The sequence below is a fragment of the Cupressus sempervirens genome, chromosome 5 (genome assembly GCF_028749045.1).
Source record: "Cupressus sempervirens isolate cs-2001-9-10 chromosome 5, ASM2874904v1, whole genome shotgun sequence".
Lineage (NCBI taxonomy): Eukaryota > Viridiplantae > Streptophyta > Pinopsida > Cupressales > Cupressaceae > Cupressus > Cupressus sempervirens.
This window is the reverse complement of record NC_143122.1, coordinates 315397656-315421002: the sequence shown is the minus strand read 5'-3', so window position 1 is coordinate 315421002 and position 23347 is coordinate 315397656. Positions and strand designations below refer to the sequence as shown.

Genomic DNA, 23347 nt, shown 5'->3' with positions numbered 1-23347 from the left:
TTTAAATATCCACTTGGAAAAAACAACAAATATTCCTTTAGGTCTTGGAACAATTTCCCAAACATCATTCTTCATAATAGATTGGCATTCTTCTATCATAGCTTCTTTCCAACCTGTATGTTTAATAGCATCAGAAGGATTGGTTGGTTTTGTTTTGGATAAATCACTTATGTTTGTTATATAACTAGAGAATCTTTTAGGTCTTTTACTTTCCCTGACTGTTCTGGAAGGTGCAGCAAAGTCTGGAGCTGCCTCGACTTTTTTAATGGCCCAAAGTGGTCTTTCCTTTGAATTTTGAGTTTCTCCAAGGTTTAGATTTTGAATTTCATCTTCAATTTCTTCTAGGTTCTCCCTCTGGGACCCAGATTCATTATTTCTTTCAAAACTAGGTAAAGGAGAAGGTTCTTCAGAACTTAGGGCTCTCTTGAATGCTAGATCTTCTTCAAAAATTACATCCCTACTAAATTCAATACTTTTTGCTTCAGGTATGAAAATCCTATATGCCTTAGATGTTTCAGTATACCATACAAAAATACCTTTCCTCCCAGAGGGTTCTAACTTGGTTCTCTTTTCTTTTGGAACATGGATATATACTGGGCAATTAAAAATTCTAAGATGAGTTATATTAGGTTTGACCTTGGTAAAGACTTCTTCAGGAGTTTTATCTCTAAGGTAAGAATGTGGGCTTTTGTTTTGAATATAAACAACAATACAAAAGGCTTCTGCCCAAAGGTAATATTCTAGATTTTGATCAAAATCATAGCTCTAGTAGCTTCTATAATTGTTCTATTCTTTCTTTCTGCTACCCCATTTTGCTCTGGATTATAAGGAACGGTGTACTCCCTCTTAATCCCTGATTCTTTACAAAACCTTTTAAACAAGTCTAAGGTATATTCCCCTCCGTTATCAATTCTAAAGGTTTTAATTTTATGTCCTAAAAAGTTTTCAGTTAATATTTTAAATTCTTTAAATCTCTTTTGGATTTCTTCTGATTCTTTGCATTTTTAAGAAGTAAATCAATGTTTTCCTAGAGAAGTCATCTACGAACAAAATATAATACTAGAATCCTCCAAGAGAAAGAACAAACACAGGTCCATATAAATCTGAATGAATTAATTCCAAAACATTATTTGTTTTTCTAGTGCTTTCATGAAATGGACTTCTGGTGTTCTTACCCAGAGCGCACCCTTTGCATATGCTTGAGTGGTCTTTATTTAGTTTAGGTAATCCAGTAACCATCTTCTCCATAGTTGATAAGGTTTTGAAATTTAGATGCCCTAATCTTCTGTGTCATATTTTATTTATGTTTGCAGCTTCATGAATTAAGGCCTGAATAGGTCGACTAGATTCTGTATTCAATTCACACAAATATCCTTTTCTCTGACCAATCAACTTCACTTTCTTGATTGAGGAGTTCTTTGCCCAAGTTAATACTTTGCCATCCACAAATGCAACATTATGCCCATCATCTTCGAGCACTGTAATTGAGATTAGATTTCTTTTAATTCTTGGTACGTAGATTACATCTCTAAGAAGAAGAGAATTTCTTGATTTCAGTTTCAAGGTGCAATTTCCAATTCCTTCAACGGAATGTGCTGAATTATCTCCAATGGTAACTTCACCATTAACCTTTTCTAATAAAGAGTCTAGTGTTTCTTTGTCTCCCGTTATATGTCTAGAAGATCCACTATCAATTACCCATGCTTTACTTGAAATTTCATTTGATAGTGAGGAGTACAATACATGATTCTCAGGATCATAGTTATCTTCTTCCCTACTAACATTTGTACAGTTTGCTTGTTGTTTAGAATTTTTAAGACAATTAGATTTGTAGTGTCCAAATTTTTCACATTTGAAACACTTTATTTTGGATAGATCTTTCTTGGGTTTTCCATTCTTTTGATTTCCTCTTTTCTTCTTGAAATGTTTCTTCTTGCCCTTATAAGAGTTTGTATTAAGAACATGAAGTTCTTCATTTTCTGTTTTCAGTTTCTCCCCTTTCTTTAATTTTCTGGATTCTTGTTGAAGACAATTGCCCTTAATTCTGTTGAAGTCAAGAAGTTTATCTCTGGCACTTATTCCTTGTGCAAAAGTTTCCCATGCATCTAGTAATCCATCTATTGCCATTAATGTTAGTTTTGTGTCACTAATAGTGGTTCCTATATTTGATAGTTCATCTCTAATGCCTGCAACCCTTAGGAAGTAAGAATTCATCGATTCTCCTTTCTTTATTTGAATGTGATTTAGTTTCCTTTTTAGTGCGAGAACCCTAGCTGCATTATTGACCTCATATGCATTTAGTAATGCATTCATCATATCACAAGATGTTTGATGTTTTGTAAGCATGGGTATATATCATTTTTTACTCCATCCAATATGATTTGAATTGCTTTCCTATTTCTTTTGCTCCAGATGGATTTATGAGGTTCAACTGGCGATTGTTTGGATGTTTTATCAACAAATTGTTTTATATCATTCTCTTCAAGAGTCATCATAATTCTGAATTTATAGGCATCAAAATGTTCTTTCCCATCAAACTTGTCCTTGGGTCTGATTGCGTATGCCATTGAAGATAGGAGATAGTTGCTAGATATATATAAAGTCTGATTACTGAGTTTTGCAGAGCCTAGGTTTGACAACCTAACTCTGATACCATGTAGAGTTTTTGCAAATTCCTTGGACTGAATATAGATTAAATTCTGCCCTCTCTATCTTCTTATAACTTGCTGTGAGTAATTTCCGATTATTGCATTTAACTGGATTAGAAATGTAAATCAGAATTATGTGTTTTACTTCTACAATTCGTATGAAGGCAGTAATGACCAAGGAGAAAACTTGTATTGATCTTGTGTGTCCTTAGACTTCATCCTTACCCTCTACAAGTATAGGAGTCAAGGGACATGTCCTTAGAAAAGACATGCCTCTTCCAAAATTATTTGCCTAATCCTCTAGAAGTCGGCGACTTTCTAAGGATGATTAAGTTTAATCACAAACATACACAATTAAGTTTAGTTTAGTCTTAAACAAACATCCTAAGGATAGGTGCCGATCTTATAAAGGAAACAATGCAAACAACTTAGTCCTATATTTATCATGCCAGCTTAGATCGAATTTATTTGTTCTCAGATCAGTATGCTTTAACAAGTTACAAAATTAACACTGAGGAAGGTTACATGACAGAGGAAGATGGCTAATCCTTTGCTAGCTTATGTGAAAGTAAAGCAATTGGAATCAACTATCTTATTTTGGTGATCAAAGTTGTCACTGTTGAGAGGGAGTCCTCCCTATACATGTTCCTATAATGCATTATTCTCTGCGAGAAGTCTGAGATGAAAGCCCCTGTTCCACCCTCTGCAAGTAGGTATAGTAGACCACCCTCTACGAGTGGGCTTGGTAGAATGCAATCTTCTCGAGGAGAATTCTAAGGTGAAAGCTCTCGTTCCACCCTATACGAGTAAGCATAATGGACCACCCTCTACAAGTAGGCATGATGGAATGCATTCTTCTCTGGGGAAAAATTGAGTTGAAAGCCCTCATTCCACCCTCTGCAAGAGGTATGGTGGATCACCCTCTACGAGTAAGCATGGTGAAAGTCATGTGTGACTCCATAACTGTTATTTTATGTGCTAATAATGGTGAATTATGTTATGCTGAGATAACATGTGTTTTGTGATGTGAATTTATAATCTTTGGTTGCAGCTATGTATGCCTACCTCGCTAAAGATCTCTCTCTTGCTAAGAGGGAGTGTTGAAGATCGTAGTTGCAATAGAGATCTTTATCTCTGATTTTATGAAAAAGAAATATGTTTGTTATGATAGTTATGGTCATCTTCAGCTGAAAGAAATATTTGTGATAATATTTAAGATAAAATTATATTAAAAGACATGCCATACGTCATGCGAAGAGGCATGCGTATGGAAATATGTAAGTGTTGAATATTTGGAAATACGAAAGGTCTTGCATTTGGGATTTAAAGAGACCTTCGTGTGTAAGATGAAGAGTCCAAATGCAATCTATTTACATGATTCCTTGGTGTTTTGTAATAATCAAGTGAAATCTTTGTACTTGAACATTTCTTCATCCATAAAAGTGATATTTTGCTGGTGTGGCTGGGTTTTTCCCTTCAAGTGGAAGGGTTTTTGTAGGATAATTTCTTGTTTCATTTGTACCCATTTTGCTCTTCTCTTTATTGATGTTTATTCTAATTTCTGGGCAAAACTTAACAGTCTGATTGGTCTTCTCAAGTAGGAAATAAATTCAAGTGGATAAGTTGTGGTGGTGTTTATGTTATTATCTTATATGAAGAATTAGATAGTTGACAGATCTATACAAGTTATAGATTAAAAGATTGTCCAGCAGAGTTATACATTAGGATCTCAAAAACAAGTGACTCTGTTACTCAAAGGAAGAGAAGGCACCAATCTGCAACGATATTCAAATTTATCAAACAAAGACTTAGGAGTAAGGGTAGAAGTAGAAGAGTTAGAAGTGACGATAAAAGTAAAAGGATTTAATAGTAGGAAAAATAGGACTAGGGATAGAAGCAGCATGCAATCTTGTACATTAATCTATTTTTGAAGTACATGCCATTCCGAAATAGAGAATAAAGATAAGTTGCAATAAATTCTAATCTCCATCATTAGAAGGTATACCTGCCATGGTCTAGCAAAGCCAGAAGTGCAGGGGAATTTGATCATTTTTTATTAATCTCGTTTGTTGGCCAAAGTCAGTTGTTGATCCTAAAATTAGAATCTGACATACTCTTAGGGCTCAGCACAACTGTAATTTTGGAAGAAAAAAGCATTCACAATTAAAACTTCATCTAAACTCGTATTTAAAAAACATTATCAGCTGAAAAGCTCAAACATTATATCACTGACTAAAAAAAGATGGAAAACCTTAAACGTGAAGACAAATCATTTTCCTACAATCAGGCTAACTGTCTCACAGGTTTTATCTCCTTAAGTGAAACTAATTCTGCAGTGCACATAATCTTCTAACTGAATGTGACTCGGCTCTAGGAGATATTGACACATCGTTTTCTCAGTACTTTAGATAATTGAGCTACCGCTTGATCCTCAGTAATGCAAAGCACTTCACTGTCCTTACTTCTAGTATAAATGATAGGACTATTTGCTAGTTTTACAACATGTTTACTGTGACAAAGGATTGTTGCAGCCTCCTAATGAAATTTCTACTTACTCAGAATTCTCCTCAACCAGAATACTGGACATGCATATGGATTAAAAAGTAGTTCATTATAAATTATTCATAAATAATTAATAGTGATGCAGGAGCATCCTGGATTGCCTAGTAATCCTGCGCTTTTGTTCATTCTGGCAATTTAATCAAGTTCGTATGTGCTTACCGAGTTGCGGTTCTAACCAAGTTCTTTCAGACCTTGCTGAGTTGCAGTTCTGACTGAGTTCTTCCGACCTTGCGGAGTTGTAGTGTTGACCGAATGGTTCAGTGTGAACCGAGCTCTTTAGTGTCAACCAAGTTCCTTCAGTCTGAACCAAGCTCTCCCTGTGTTGACCAAGCATTTCTTCGTTCACCAAGTGAACCTGTGTTGCTAATGCTCGGGTCCTTCTTTGACTGAGTTGTCTGTGTTTTGGTTCTCTCTTGTATTTCATTTAGATCATGAATTTAATGATAGGATCTTGCCTAGGGATGAGTGTTGACCATTTTGAGGTCGGCCCTTCTTTATATAATGTTTTAGAATCTTCTTAAGTCGTTTTGGCTAGTATAAATAGAGATATTTGGTTTAGTCTAGAGTAGAGAATGAAAGAGGGAATTCAGGAGGGACTTAGAGAGTCCAAAGCAGCTGTTGCGAATTTGAAGTTATATTTTGTATCTAGTCGTAGCCCAAAAGACCTTACAGCTGAGCATGTATGCTGATAACTTGATGAATCAATAAAGTGTTGTTTTCTCTCTCTCCTTGGTGTTGTTCATTATGTTTTGCTTCTGTTGTGTTTACTCAACGAGGTGGTTGGATAGTTGGGTGTGCCTTTGGCGCTAGCTGTTCAACTCTCCTTGCACCAGGTGGTATCAGAGCTTGAGGTTCATCGTCGTGGAGATTGGATCGTGTAGAACCCTAAGTGAATTCGGTTGTAGGGTGGCAGATCTGAGAATTTGACCTATAACTTGCAGAGGGTTACGATCTTGCAAGAGCCTAATTATAAAGATGGTTTGAGGCAGAGGAAATGTTGATAATGCCATGTAGTGAGACAGATTGCAACCAGATTAGATGCTGTGAAGAGAGTCCAGAAGGAAGGAGCACATCTTGATGATGTTAGTGATGATGAAGCCTTAGCACCAAACCCTAATCCAGAACTTGACGAAGATCAAAATAAGGAAAGATTGTTGAGAGTATTGTCTAAGGCACATTAAAAGCCTATTGTAGAAGTTGTTCCTTATGATGGAAAATTGGACACCAATGTTGTGTTGGATTGGATTTTTGATATAGAGAAATTCTTTGAGTTTGAAAACACTCTTGATAATAGGAAGGTGAAAATTGCAGTCACTAGGTTGAAAGGTCATGCCTCACTGTGGTGAGAGCATCTGCAAACTGATGAACAAAGGAGAGGAAAGGAGAAGATCAAGATTGGCTGAAAACGGTGAATAAGGTGAAGAAGAAGTTCCTTCCTGTTGATTACCAAGTTAGCTTGTTGAGGAAAATGCAAAATCTGAGACAAAGGGACATGACTGTGAAGGAGTAAACTGAGGAATTTTATAGATTGGACAATAGATCTAGACATGTGGGTGATGATGTTGAGAAAGTTATCAGGTACCTAAATGTATTGAGATTAGGAATTCAAGATGAAATAAGCTTTGTGAAATTGGAAAATGTAGAGGAAGCATATCAATATGCCTTGAACGCTGAGGAGATCTTGACAAAGAAGCATGAACAATGACAAAGAGGTAGAGGTGGTAGATTCTGGAGAAGTAGAGGTAGATCTTAAGGAGAAGGTGGCAGATTTGACAATATTGTGCAAGATAAGGGCAAATCTGAATGGCAAAATGATGACAAAAGCAAGACCGAGTGGAAAGGTGGTAATTCTTACCGAGGAGATACTAGTTCTTACCGAGGAAGAAGTAATTCTTATTCTAGAGGTGGTTTTCGTGGTAATTGTATTAGATGTGGCAAAGAAGGGCATAGATCCTTTGAGTGTAGATCATCTAAAAATGAACAAGGTAACAGAAATGCTATGCAATTTGAAAAGGAAATAAAGGAGAATCAAATCTGTTTTAGCATACTTCTTAGGAGACCGAGTTATGCTAGTTATAACCAAGTGACAGAAAACAATGATAACTGAGTGCTAGGAAGTAATAACCGAGTGCTAATTAGTAGTGACCGAGTGACAGAAGTTAGTGACGACCGAGTGACAGCAAAAACTGGTAGTATTGACCGAATGCCAATGGAAATTGCAAGTTTGTTGAAGGAATATAAAGGCATTGTTGCAGAAGATATACCTAATGGTTTACCACCAACAAGAAGTATGTCACTGTATGGACCCGATTCCTAGAGCTAGTTTTCCAAATAAAGAACCATATAGATTGACACCTACAGAGAATAATTAACTTAATAGACAAGTGCATGAGTGGTTTGATTAGACAGAGTTTGAGTCCATGTGATGTACCTGTTGTATTAGCCGCTAAAAAGAATGGAGAATGGAGAATGTGTATTGATTCCAGAGCTATTAACAAGATCACAATAAAATATAGGTGTACTATGCCAAGGATGGATGACATAATGGATTGTTTGAGTGGGGCAAAGTATTTTACCAAGATTGATTTGAAGAGTGGTTACAATCAGATCAGGAATCAGAAAAGGTGATGAATGGAAGACTATTTTCAAGACAAAAGATGGTTTGTATGAATGGTTGGTAATGTCTTTTGGTTTGACTAATGCACCTAGTACTTTCATGAGGTTGATGAATGAAGTTCTCAAGAGATTTTTGGGTAAATTTGTGATTGTTTACTTGGATGATATTTTGATATTCAGTAAGACTAAGAAAGAACATCTTGAGCATGTTAGACAAGTATTGCAGAGATTGAAAGAGGAGAAGTTGATGAGTAACCTGAAAAAGTGTTCCTTTATGCAAGAGGAGATTGTGTATTTGGGATTTGTGATTTCAGCTGATGGTTCGAGAATGGACCCTGAGAAGGTTAAAGCAATTTTGGAATGGCCTGCACCTAAGAATGTGGATGAGGTAAGATCATTTCATGGTTTGGCTAGTTTTTAAAGAAAATTTATCAAGAATTTCAGTTCTATTTGAGTATGAGAGGAGATAAAAAGGATTTTAAGTAGACACATGAAGCTGATAAGAGTTTTGAGACTTTGAAACAAAAGGTTGATGAGTTACCTATATTGGCTTTGCCTAATTTCAATAAGGTATTTCAAGTTGAACGTGATGCAAGTGGCAATGCAATAGGAGTTCTATTGAGTCAAGAAGGTAAACATGTTGCTTTCTTTAGTGAGAAGTTGAATGATGCTAAAAGGAAGTATTATGTATATGATCAAGAGTTTTATGCTATTGTTCAAGCCTTGAAGAAGTGGAGACATTATTTGATTCCTAAGGAGTTTGTGTTGTATACTGATCATAAAGTTTTACAGTACTTGGGAAGTCAACATAAATTGAATCAGAAACATATGAAGTGGGTTGAGTACTTGCAAAGTTTTACATTTCTGATTAAGTATAAGAGTGGAATTACTAACCGAGTTATTGATGCATTGAGCAAAAGACGTTCTTTGTTGACCAAGATGAAGGTTGAAGTTCTTGATTTTGATGAAATGGAAGTGTTGTATGATATTGACCTTGATTTTTCTGAGGCGTAGAGAGAGTGCAAAGCACGAAATCTATAAGATCAACATGAGTAAGTATGATGAGTATTTCATTCAAGAAGGTATGTTGTTCAAAGGAATTCAGTTGTGTATACCAAGAAGTGCTATGAGAGTTAAGTTGATTAAGGAAAAGCATTGTGGTGGATTGGCTAGACATTTTGGAATTGATAAGACATTGAGTTTGTTGAAGGATAAGTAATATTGGCCACAAATGTATAAGGATGTTCAGAAGTTTGTAAGGATTTATAGAGTTTGTCAAGTTGCAAAAAAAGTAAGTCAAAATACTGGATTGTATACACCTATTTGTGTTCCTGAGAAACCTTAGAGTGACATCAATATGGATTTTATTCTTGGATTACCTAGGACAATAATGGGGTATGATTCTATATTTGTTGTTGTGGATAGATTTTCTAAGATGGCACATTTAATACCATGTAAGAAGACATCAAATGCTGAGCATGTTGCTGAGATTTTCTTTAAAGAGATTGTTAGATTGCATAAATTACCAAGAAGTATTATTTCTGACAGAGACAGTAATTTGGTTGGTTATTTTTGAAGGACTTTGTGGAAGAAGATGGGTACTGAGTTGAGATTAAGTTCTACATTCCATCCACAGACAGATGGACAGAAAGAGGTTGTGAATAGAAGCTTGGGTAATTTGTTGAGAGGTTTGGTTGAAGATAAACCAAGTAATTGGGAGTTGGTATTGGCACAAGCTGAATTTGCATATAATAATTATGTAAATAGTACAGGAAAAATACCTTTTGAGATTATTACTGGAATGTAGCCTAGAGGAATATCAGATTTGAGGGATGTTGCTGGTGAAGAGAAGAGAAGTGTTCCAGGGGAAGAATTTGTTCGTTTTATGAAGTCTTTACATGAGGAAGTGAAGTTGTTGTTGGAACAAAGTAATCAGAAGTATAAGGAGAATGTTGATAAGTCTAGAAGACATCATGTTTTTGAAGTCGGTGATTAGATGATGGTTCATTTGAAGAAAAGTAGATCTACTATTGGAACATATAGCAAGCTGAAGATGATGAAGTTTGGACCTTGTAAGATCTTGAGAAAGTTTGACAGTGGAAATGCTTATGAAGTTGAGTTACCTAATGAAATGGATATATCTCCTATATTCAATGTTGTTGATTTGTATAAGTATCATGAGTCAGATGATGAAGTTGTTGTATCAGATGATTATCCTAAGAAGCAGATTGAAGACGTTGAACATGTATTGGATTAGAGAGTTAGTAAGAGCACAAGAGGAAAAGATTACTATGAGTATTGGTGAAGTGGAAGAATAAACCAGTTGAGGATGCTACATGGATTTCTCAATCTGAGTTGGATTCAGCTCAGGTTGTGACACTTGCATGATTCAGGAGAATCATTTCTTTCAACCCTGGTTGTCTGATGCAGGAGCATCCTAGGTTGCTTGGTAGTCCTGCACTTTTGTTCATTCTGGCAGTTTAACCGAGTTCATATGTACTTGCCAAGTTGCGGTTCTAACCAAGTTCTTTCAAACCTTGTCAAGTTGCAGTTCTGACTGAATTCTTCAAACCATGCCAAGTTGCAGTGTTGACCGAGTGGTTCAGTGTGAACTGAGCTCTTCAGTGTCAACTGAGTTCCTTCAGTCGGATCCAAGCTCTCCCTATGCTGACCAAGCATTTCTTCGTTCACCGAGTGAACCTATGTTGCTGATGCTCGTGTCCTTCTTTGACCAAGTTGTCTGTGTTTTGGTTCTTGGTTGGAGCCGACTCTTGTATTTAATTTAGATCGTGAATTTAATGATAGGATGTTGTCTAGGGATGAGTGTTGACTGTTTTGAGGTCGACCTTTTTTTATGTAATGTTCTAGAATCTCCAGTAAGCCGTTTTGGCAAGTATAAGTAGAGGTATTTGGTTTAGTCTAGAGTAGAGAATGAACGAGGGAATTTAGGAGGAGGGACTTATAGAGTCCAGAGCAGCTGTTGCGAATTTGAAGTTATATTTTGTATCTAGTCGTAACCCAAAAGGCCTTACAGCTGGGCATGTATGTTGATAACTTGATGAATCAATAAAGTGTTGTTTTCTCTCTCTCCTTGGTGTTGTTCGTTGTATTTTGTTTCTGTTTACTCAGCCAAGTGGTTGGGTAGTTGGGTGTGCCTTTGGCCTTAGCTGTTCAACTCTCCTTGAACCAAAAAGACAATGGCTATATTTTTCAGACACTACTCATTAAATTATCCATGTCCACTTCATAATCCCCAATTCAAGGTGATAAAAGGACACTACTCATCACATTGTCATCATCCACTTTATGAACCCCAATTCCAGGTGGTAGAAGTTTAAAACTATATATGAGACAGGATTAAAGTGCTTAATGAGAATGGAACACAAGAAGATTGGAATTAAACTATTACTTTATGGTCAACTGTATAACAACACTATCCAGAGTAAGCTAGGGGAGATGCAGATGCAGAGGCAAATGATGCTCCTTGTGTAAGTAATGTTGAAAAGAAAATACATGTGGAATTATCAACGGGCATTGTGTACATCTGAGCAGTTAAGTGTATATGAGTACTGCAGTCAACTGTCCTAAGTTCGTGACATGATTAATATCTGTTATGATATTGGATTTACTATAAAAAGACTAAATTACTAAATAACAATATTACAGACAGTTTTAATGAAAGAAATGTTCTAGGACAAACAAGAATTAGCCATAACCATACCTGAACATTTCTGTACTAATTGGCCTGTATTCATCATACTCACTCGAACTGCCTGTTACAGTGAGGTCTATATAAACATCTCTACTTGAGTATGCTTTCTTGCACTCTTTGCACTGAAATCCAGAGCCTGATATAGCTGACCTAAAAACCAAAAAGATATTTAGATCCGAATAGACTATTCTTAATGCAGAGCTGAAATTTAAAAATATTCAGTACTCTAGGTGCTGTGATGTCAATCATCAAGGCCAATATTGGACAGGAAAATAAAAGCAATTGTTAATCACTACTTCGATTTCCACACAGTGCCAAGAGTCCTTAGAGTAGAAATTATCTTGAGAAACCTGTCACTCCTGACTTACAAATTTAGACCCAGAGGACCTTTCCTGATCAAAGGCTTATAACAAATAGGACATGCAAGCAAGTCTACTGACGTGTCCTCACCACTGTCTACCTTTACTTCCTGAAAATGAATTGCAAAATTATTTACAGAATACATCAGGAGTTTCAAATTTAGATCACAGTCTAATATAAAAGAAAAACATTAATCTTGTAACCTAAAAAATGAAAACACGTGCAATGTTATAGTGCACAATTAAAAAGGTCCGATGATACCAATTTTGTGATTCCATGCGAAACTTATTTTGATTTATGTTGAATAATTTGCTACATTTTACTAAATAACATCAATTATATCACGTTTGATATTAAACACTAACTATTTGACATGTGAATAACTGTCAAATTGAAATCATGTACACAGTAATAACACAAAATATTTAAAATTTCTTGATGCTCATATAAAACACCCCTCTTCATATTGATGAGACCATAATTACTAAATATTAAAACCAGATTCTGTAACATCACAGATGGATTCTTTGTATAATATATATTTCTTCCTTGAACAGTGTGTGATGTTTTCTTTATGTGAGAACAAGTTATAGCTTTATGGTATAGTAAATTGTTTGAGAGCAAATGTGTGTACACAGTAATAACACAAAAAAATTACAAGTTGTTGATGCTCATATACCCTTCTTCATATTAATGAGACCATAAATACTAAATATTAAAACCAGATTCTGTAACATCACAGATGGATCGTATTCTTTGTAAAATATATATTTCTTCCTTGAACAGTGTGTGATGTTTTCTTTATGTGAGAAAATGTTATAGCTTTAAGGTACAATATATTGTTTGAGAGCAAATCTCAAACAGTCAAACAATATTTCCTCCATTCTTTTGCTTCATTCTGCATTAAGTGTCGCAGCATTTAAGAAATTTCATCTGCAAAAACATTATTGGTGTGGACAGGAACTACCAATTTTAAAGCACATCAGAAAGTTTTCCCCTCGAGAAATGGATATTCTCAATAGAAGAGCTGCAATAAATATGATAAGTTTTGGTATGGTTCCATCATTCAGTGAGAAATTGGATATTTTCTGGATTATTTGTTAAATGGAGATGTATACAACAAAAATCAAAATAAAAGATCATATGCCCTATGAGAGGGAGTAAGTGATAGCATTAAGGAAAGGGCGAAAAGTAGAAGGTTACTACTCCTTCATAAAGTACCACAGAATCAAGATCTGCAGACAAGAAAAATAAAAGAAAAAGGCATCTCTTTGGAGAAATTAATTGACGGAGAAGACATTGAAGTAAGTTATTTGGAGAACTACCCATATCAATGTCGAATGTCAGTTAATGTTTGGTTTCACTTCCACACAAAATTGATCTGTTTTGGGGAATTATACAATGCTTGGTTATGAGAAGAATTGAACCACTCTACTTTTCAAAGAAATAATACCAAATGCTAAGCACTTGGATCCCATATCATATGCTTAGAATAATCTAGAATTAATGCCATGTGTATTTGTAAAAATATTTACATTATCTCTATAAGGAGGCCTAAATTGAGATGTAAGCTTGGTTCTTATCATTGATCCATTAAAAACTTGTCATGTGTCTTTCAAAGCCAAATCCCAAGGATTAATTGTAAAGACTGGATGATGGCTTTCATTTTCAAAATCCTAGTGAGTCCTATCATTGTCAATTTTTTTTGTTATCACCAATAAGAATATTACCCAATCTAAGAGCTGCATCTGGCACTATGGAGGTTTGAAACTGAGAAGTCTAACAAGAAACATCTTTTTCCCTCCACGTTATGTCCTGGTATTAAACTTGCTTTCTAAAGGATCAAAACCAATGAAATTCAATAGATGGAGGAAATCATAGAGGTCTTATAAAGATGTCAAGTTATCCTTCACAGTTTCCTCCCATTTTGCAAAAATTCACAAGGTTTGAATTGTACAATGTAGTTGAAACAAAATTCACCTCCAAATATAGCATTATAATGCAGCTTAAACATTAGCTGGGCTCCTGGTAACCTGGTTACAAAAAATCAATGAACTGTATTTTAGATGAACCTTGGGCACAATCTCTATCAAATTAAGGTGGCAAAGTTCATTAATTTGTTATTGATGAAAACTGGTGGGGAAGAATTTAATTTTTGGTTGCACTTGCAAATCCTATTATTGATATGAAATATGATATAGGCTTTTGAGGGTCCATATAGTGACATAATCAACATGATCAAGAATGTGGTTCACATTGACAAGAAAAATTCAAAAGTGGGATAAAACACATGGAATTAAGACAGGTAATGAGACCTGCAAGAGATGGTGATGAGTGAGTTATATAAAATGGAATTAAAAATGGCAATCAAGGCTTAGAAAAGATGGCAATGAATTTATCATAGATAATGGAATTGAGACTGGTAATCAAGGCCTAGAAAAGACACGGATGAAAATCCCAAGGTTCTACCTTGAGGGAGTCTTTGTTGGCCTTAGATTTTCAAATCCTTTTCTATATTTGTAGAATCCTCTTCAGATTCTAAATTGCCACCATAAGCACATATCCATGAGCCTATAGTTATTATATATGTAATAATGATTTCCTTGTGACTTTGACCAATGGATAACTTTGTTACGCATAGTGCTTTTTACAGAATGATTTTATTCTCATAGTCAGGATTGATATAATCAGCTTTTTTAATGTAAGAGACAAAGAGCTTTCAACCTAGTTTTAGATGCTTACCCCCATGATAACAAAAAAATAGATTAGAAGTGGGGTATTGAAAAACTTCTCATCAGATAACGTTCCACATCCAAGAACTCCCCATTCCCTACGCACAATGACAGATATTCATTCACTTCTCCATATAAATTTGTATATAAGCGTAAAGTTTCTGCAGATTCTGTAAAAATCAGACAATTACTTCTTGTAGTAATGCTGAAGATGAATCTTAATATATTGATAATAATAAATATTATTATATTCTGAATTTCTGTATGTCCAAGCAACTCGCATAAGGCAGTGTTATAGAGAAGTAGACTTATCAATTTTTGCGTGTTCTCTATCTTCACACTTGTCTTATATTTATAAGGTAACCAAAGGGCATGTCCCTTCAAGGGACATGACCCTATCTAGGTCGGCCCTTGATTGTCTTCAAATATTGGCGCCTAGTATAGGAAAAGATTTAGTTAGTGATTAACTAACTAAACTTGTTCAAGATCAAACTTTAAACAAATTTCCTAAGCGAGTCGTCAATCTTGACTGAAGACTACGCACAATCAGATCCGAATGATCTGTATAATCAGACCAGGATGATTTCGAAGTTATAGAATTAACACTCCCTCTTAACTTGATAATCAGATTGAGAGATAACATATCTAGCACCATCAATGGAAGATGAATAAGCATAGATTGATACTCTATATCTATCTGAATCTTTTAAGTATGTGGTATCATTAGGACACATGATACTATGTCATATTACTATACTTGTGATATGACTTATCACTGATACTAGAGATAACAGGTATTGCAAAGAATACAATGTCCAGGATAAAATCCAAATAATACTTAAATTCTTCATTTATCTAGGTTGTGACTCAAAGGTACTGGCATTCCTATATCACAACATGATCTTAAGTTAAGATCTACCAGAACACAGGATAAACTCCGGAGAATGATTAAATTCTTCATTTATCCAAGTTGTGACTCATAGGCATAGAAATGTATACATCACAAATGATCTTCAACTCATCTAGATCTAAGAGTAGTTCTCTATTGTTCAACACATTATCTAAGAGATCGTCATCTCTCATAATATCTTTTATACAAGTGTTCATTATCTTAGAGATCATCACCTCTTAAATAATGGATAGAAATGGTGAAGCCCATAACAGTCAATAGCCTGACAATTAAAATTATTAATAATAATTTAAAGAATACAAAATGTTTCATAATTCAACCATACCAAGTCTTTTCCTGAAGTGATCTATCTTCGCACAAGAGAGAGGTTTGGTAAGAATATTTGTTGTCTAATCTATAGTACAAATGTATTCTAATTTTATAGTATTCCCATCTACTATATCTCTAACATAATGGTAAGGAATTTCAATATGCTTGGACCTGTCATGAAAAATTGGATTCACATAAAGCTTGATGGAACTCTGATTATCACAATGAATAATCGTAAGACTCATGGCTTGACCAAATAATCCCACAAGTAACTTTCTAAGCCAAACTGCTTCCCAAGAGGTCATTGTTGTTGCAATGTATTTGGCTTCTGTGGAACTTTGTGCTACTGATGACTGCTTTCTACATATCTATGATATCATCGCTGATCCTAAACTGAAACAACATCTTGAAGTACTTTTTCTATCCTTAACACTTCCACCCCAATCTGAGTCTGAGAATCCATGTAAATCCAAGTCAACTTTCTCATATTTAAGCCCAAGGTTAAGAGTGCCTTGTAAATATCTCATAATGTATTTGACTACAACTAGGTGAATCTCCTTTGGCTCATACATAAACTGACTTAAGGAATTCACAACATAACAAATATTAAGTCTTGTATTTACCAAGTACATAAGGGACCCAATCATCTATCTGTAGAGAGTAGAATCTACAGAAGGTGATTCTACTACTACTTCCTTAAGTTTATGTAGATTAGTCTCCACTGGAGAAGACATAGACCTGCAGTTCCACGTTCCAAATCTATTCAAGATATCTAATGTATACTTTCCTTGATTAAGTATGATGTTGTCAAAATTCTGCAATACTTCCAGTCCTAAGAAGTAATGAAGGAGTCCTAAATCTTTCATTTCGAATTCTCTTATTAGATCTTTCTTGCATTGATCTATAAGGTGATCATCACCTGTTATTAGTAAATCATCAACATACAGTATCAAAATTACCATATCATCTTTATCACATTTATAATATAGATTTGGATCGCCTTTATTCTTGGAGAATCCTAAGTTGGTGAGATACTTATCAATTCTTTCATACCAAACCCTTGAAGCCTGTTTAAGCCTGTATAGAGCTTTCTTAAGCCTGCGAACAAAAACTTTAGGGTTATGAGGATATGCAGAAAGCAGTCATCAGTAGCACAAAGTTCCACAGAAGCCAAATACATTGCAGCAGCAATGGTCTCTCGTGAAGAAATTTGGCTTAGAAAGTTACTTGTGGGATTATTTGGTCAAGCCATGAGTCCTACGATTACTCATTGTGATAATCAAAGTACCATCAAGCTTTCTGTGAATCCAGTTTTTCATGACAGGTCCAAGCATATTGAAATTCCTTACCATTATGTTAGAGATACAGTAGACAGGAATACTGTAAAATTAGAATACATTTGTACTATAAATTAGACAACAAATATTCTTACCAAACCTCTCTCGTGTGAAGATAGATCACTTCAGGAAAAGACTTGGTATGGTTGAATTATGAAACATTTTGTATTCTTTAAACTATTATTAATAATTTTAATTGTCAGGCTATTGACTATTATGGACTTCACCATTTCTATTCATTATTTAAGAGCTGACGATCTCTAAGATAATGAACACTTGTATAAAAGACATTATGAGAGATGATGATCTCTTAGATAATGTGTTGAACAGTAGAGAACTACTGTCAAATCTAGATGAGTACAAGATCATTTGTGATGTATACATTTCTATGCCTATGAGTCACAACTTGGATAAAGGAAGAATTTTATTATTCTCCGCAGTTTATCTTGTGTTCTGGTAGACCTTAACTCAGGATAACGTTGTGATATAGGAATGCCAGTACCTATGAGTCACAACCTGGATAAATGAAGAATTTAAGTATTCTCTGGATTTTATCCTGTATATTGTATTCTTTGCAATACTGTTATCTCTAGTATCAGTGATAATTCATATCACAGGTATAGTAATATGATATAGTATCATATGTTCTAATGATACCACATACTTAAAAGATTCAGATAGATATAGAGTATCAATCTATGTTTATTCATCTTCCATTGATAGTGCTAGATATATTATCTCTCGGTCTGATTATCAAGTTAAGAGGGAGTGTTAATTCTATAACTTCGAAATCATCCTGGTCTGATGATACAGATCATTCGGATTTGATTGTGCTTAGTCTTCAGTCAAGATCGACGACTCGCTTAGGAAATTTGTTTAAAGTTTGATCTTGAACAAGTTTAGTTAGTTAATCACTAATTAAATCTGTTCCTATACTAGACGCCAATTTTTGAAGACAATCAAGGGCTGACCTAGAGGGACATGACCTTTGGTTACCTTTCCTTGATTAAGTATGATGCTGTCAGAATTCTGCCATACTTCAAGTCCTAGGAAGTAATGAAGGAGTCCTAAATCTTTCATTCGAATTCTCTTATTAGATCTTTCTTGCATTGACCTATAAGATGATCATCACCTGTTATTAGTAAATCATCGACATATAGTATCAAAATTACCATATCATCTTTATCACGATTATAATATAGATTTGGATCGGCTTCATTCTTGGAGAATCCTAAGTTGGTGAAATACTTATCAATTCTTTCATACCAAGCCCTTGGAGCCTGTTTAAGCCCATATAGAGCTTTCTTAAGTCTGTAAACAAAAACTTTAGGGTTATGAGGATAGAGAACCAAAGGGACATGACCCTATCTAGGTCGGCCCTTGATTGTCTTCAAAAATTGGCACCTAGTATAGGAAAAGATTTAGTTAGTGATTAACTAACTAAACTTGTTCAAGATCAAACTTAAACAAATTTCCTAAGTGAGTCGTCGATCTTGACTGAAGACTAAGCACAATCAGATCCGAATGATCTACATCATCAGAGCAGGATGATTTTGAAGTTATAGAATTAACAATAAGAATGTCTGTTGAACCATTCCGGCCAAAAGTTCCATCCCTCTGCCTCCCAGGAAAATGAAAAAGAAACATTTTTCTGTCCCTGTTCTGTAAGAACTAGATTCTCAAAGTTGAATAACACAAAATGGCAAATTTAAGATTCAAAAACTCTTTCTAAATTACTTGGCACCAATTTCTAGAACAAATAGAAAACTAATGAAAAGAGATTTCCACAATCTACATTGTAGATAATGTTGCTTCTGGTTTATAGTGTGTTCAAATTTTTGAATCAACATTATCACACTACATATCCATCAGTAGGATGATAAAGAGCCAAATGAAACAAGAGCTTTTAAGTTGCAGCTAAGACTAGAAAAAAGAGATGGTTAAGAATTTTTGGTTTTCTCATATGGTTGCTTCTTAGTTACTTATTTGACTGGCTAGTCTTTTCTATATTCATCTTGTGAACTGCATGTGTCCTTTTCCGACACTCAGTCCATATGATCTTTCTAGTCTTGGGCTACAACTTATCTATTGTTCTGTTAGGTCTCTTCAAGACATGGAGTGTGATCTGAATCATTATTTTGAAAATTTGCACACAATTTAAACCAGACGCAACATTATGTACAAATAGAAACTATCAGTGGATAGTGGTGTAATAATAATGGAGCAAACTACTAAGTTGCATAAGTCTGTTCAAAATTCCCTCCATACAAAAATGGTGGCGCATAACTTTTCAATGGACATTTTAAGAGTTTAGATGTGACCCAGTCCAAGCTTATCCAATACCAATGTTAAATACAACTCATAACCTAGACCGACATTAATGCCAACAAAAATCCAAAGCCCTTAAATTCTACTATATTTTACCCCAGCTTTCAAAACAAACATGAAAATTCTCCCACTTTTCTTTCAACAAGACCACCCATACTAAACAGAAATATAACTATTGCTCGTTTTAGCTTTAAATCATAAGTTTCTGCACTTATTGACCGTATTGTCACAAGCCTAACTTACTTAAAAGGACATTCCTTTAGGCCCCGTTTGGTTGGGGAAGATGAATTTTTGACATAACCAGGTTATTTTATAACCAGGTTTTCGAAAACCTGGTTTTGTGGTTTGGAAAGCCAGTGGTCCGTTTGGTTGACACGGAAGATGAATATACTGTGGACCCACAATATTATTAAAAAAACTGTCATAAAATTCAAAACCTAGTTTTAATTTCGAATTCCACCTTTTTATTTAAAGAAACTTCTTCCAATTTTTGACCAAAATTGGAAGATGAAATTGAAAACCGGGTTATAATTTTAACCAACCAAACACCAAAGTTTTTTTGCAAAACCTGGTTTTGCCCCTGATAACCCGGTTTTGGCCCTCATCTTCCAGCAACCAAACCGGGCCTTAGAACCAATTCCCAAAATGGAATTAATGGAATTATTTTCGAATCCAATTTACTAAAGGGAAGAACTCCTTTTCAACCCCAACGAGGAAAATGTATTCCAAACCCGGTTTTCTAATAAATTGTTTACAAGATTCCGTGTCAAACATACATTCATTACTCTTTTTTGTTATAATGAACACATATATTTTTTTCCAATATAAGAGATCGAACAAAGAGAAACAATACCGGCACATCAACTGTAGAAGCAGCTGCTTTGATCACAAGAGGACTCCAAAATTTAACATGGCCTCCCGAAAAGCCTGCATTAAATTTCCTTCCTTGCTTTCGAATCCTCGTGCTAGCGAAGCCCCGTACAAGAATCTTATTGCCTAAACTAACAGAAGGGCGAGGAAGTTCACAGACAAGACTCATTGTAAAAATGTTATAAATCGCCCAAGTAAGTCTGTACGGATTAACATTTTTATATGCCTGCAAACAAAAATTCTGGAAATCACCGATGATTAATGGTCACCAACTTGCCACCCATTGATTCCATCTACGAAAATGTGGAATCGTATAAGCCAGGAAAGCAATATTTTTAATATACATTTTAATTGTTTTGAGGATAAATCCTCTCCGCCACACAGTTAATGTGCATTAGATGTAAAGTGAAAAAGCGTCAGCGCGGTCATGAGGGTCCTACGCAAGCTTTCGAGGCTATCCTATCATTTTTTCCAAAAAAAAAAAATATTTCAGAGTCTTCTCAAATATATTGGAGGAAAATAAGATTATCTTGACGGTAATGTTTTATTATTAATTTAAGAGCTCAGTTTTGACTTTTTAATATTTTTTTATGTGACCGATTTTGATTATTTCTGTAGAGAGTAAGCTAATTTAATGTATGTTTTTGTTACTCCCTATTTATAAGTAGGGAACTAATATTTTGAGTACATTTTTACAATTAATTTGTGCAATATCTAAAAAATCAAATTCGAAAAGTTTATTAAACTTTTTATGTTTAAATTAATTTATATTCATTTATTGTTGTTTTGCAATTTTGCTAGGATTTATGTTGTTTTTCCACTTCAAAAAATGGGAAAAAAAATGAGTTGACATTGTCATATTTAATACTTGTCATTCACACTCCTAGTTGTCCCGTTCCTTCACCATTTATGTTTGGCATTGTACAAATTTATTAATGGTGGAGCAGTTGATATGAGAGGAGCCATCTATTAACATACACATTTAGTGTACCATAAAAAATATTCTATTAACATATACATTTAGTGTACCATAAAAAATATCCGTTGACCAGTTGTGTAAACTCAAGTTGTTGAAAACATTTGTCAAATGATTGCGTTGTGCTATATGTAGTCATTGACAACAAGGCGGCAATAATTACTCTATTTTCTTTTAGTATTAGACAACATAAGCTATTGATTTTTTTATTTGTTAGTTCCTGCCGTAGGCAGGATACTATAGCATCCAGTGCATGTTCTTTTTGGCTTTTGTTGGTGGCCAATGAAGTCATTTGATTTTTTGGCAATTGCTTTTTCAAAAATGTTTTTATATTGCTGTTTCATTTTCTGACTTTTTTAAAAATTTGTAAAGCATTTTTGACATATGATTGTACATTGAACAGTTAGTGTTATGGGATTTTCCACCAATTTTTTATAGTTTTTTTAAAAAAATCAAAAGTTGTTGCTTTAAGTTTTAGAAAGTAGGTAACTCTATGGATTGTGACTAAAAAGCATGAAAGGACTTCAACATTAATTTCAACACATAATTCAAGTCACCCGTGCTGATCATATTGGTACGATCAAAAAATACTTTGACAAATGGAGTTGTTGTATTCTAGGCACCATACATGAGCAGATCATGAGTAGATCAAGATGAAGTCTTTCACAGCAGAAAATGTAAGATAGTCCCCCATTAAAAAGTCATATGACGGATAGCACAGTTTTCAATCGTCAATGGCAGCCTCTCCCATTGAACCATGTCATTTATGTCATTTTCTTGTACTGCTTTTCCATTACGTATCGGAGTAAAAAATAGTCCGTATAAAAATCTCGGGCTCCCTTTTCGAGTAAAGAGAGCAAATACATTATGAACTTCCAGCAAGCAACCTTATTATTGCCTGTAAAATATTTAACATGCTTTTATTTTCCTTATTAGCAATGAAGATGAAATTACGGGCATAGCTTTCAGAATTTTAGAAAATCTGTTCATAAATTTGTGTTCACTTCTTGTATGGTATATTTTTCTGTTTTTTAAATTGTATAAACCAAACTGTATGACTGAGCCCCATTCAACTCTTTCTACATGCATAGAGCATCTTCCTTGCATTCGTATTGCTTTTCCATTCGCAGTTCCAGACAAAGCCTTAAGTCTTTTAGCAGTATTGTTTACTATTATAAGATGTTTTCCATCATTTGATACAACTTTTTAATCCTAATTAACTATAATGTACGACAAAATAGCTGCTACGATATTTAATGTTTTGATTAGCTAGCCTGGTCTACTTGAGAGCGCCTAGAAGTCATGGGCATAGTTCATAGAAAACCCAAAACAATTAATGGATGACAATTTTTTAGGCGAGTCTTTAGTTGAGTTGATGGAGTTGCGTACATCTGACTTCATTGTTCTAAGTAAACAGTTTAATGAATAAATTTCTGAATCTGCAAATCCCTTAATCGACGGGTGATTTTTCATTGTTCTTTGTGGATGTCGGTGCCCACAGGTTACAAATACAGGGTTGAGCAGATTTTATGGTTATGCAAACCAAAGACGAGACGTTATACAGGGTTTCTTTCTTCTCAAGTAAGCATGTTTTGCTTTTGAGACTTAGATTTCGATTGATGGATACTATGCTATCTAAGTTAGTTGATTTGGTTGTTTTTGTGTTTGGGCATTCTATCTTCAGATAAAAATGAAGGACCAAATATAAATAAAGAATTTTTTGTGTTTCTTGAAGTGTTTTAATACAAGGATTGGTATCCCTTTCTCTTTAGCAGAGCCACAAATAAATCAGTCCCTTAGCTGATAGCTTTTAGATAGTTTTCTCAGACTTTGGAACCTTTCGTAGTAGGTTGTGCAATACTTACAAATTTATGATTGCTGGTATAGAGGTGTAGGCGATGGTTCAGCAAATATTTTGATCTTCTTCATTTTATGCACCTAGGCTGGCAGTAAATACCATGTAGTAGCCTCTGCTTAGTTTCTGCTG

General features: G+C 34.7%; 1 protein-coding gene across 1 annotated transcript in view; it reads right to left on the bottom strand.

Annotated features, from left to right (window-relative positions):
* LOC149555911 (putative methyltransferase At2g41040, chloroplastic) overlaps positions 1-20576 on the bottom strand; it is a 63942-nt gene extending 43366 nt beyond the window's left edge. Inside the window, exons 1-3 of the mRNA XM_089830008.1 lie at positions 20368-20576; positions 11907-12007; positions 11548-11688 (exon numbers count right to left, since the gene is read on the bottom strand). Coding sequence (XP_089686134.1) covers positions 11548-11688; positions 11907-12007; positions 20368-20553 — 428 coding nt within the window. The 5' untranslated portion in view covers positions 20554-20576. The remainder of the gene's footprint in view (positions 1-11547; positions 11689-11906; positions 12008-20367) is intronic.
* Between the last annotated feature and the right edge of the window lie 2771 nt (positions 20577-23347).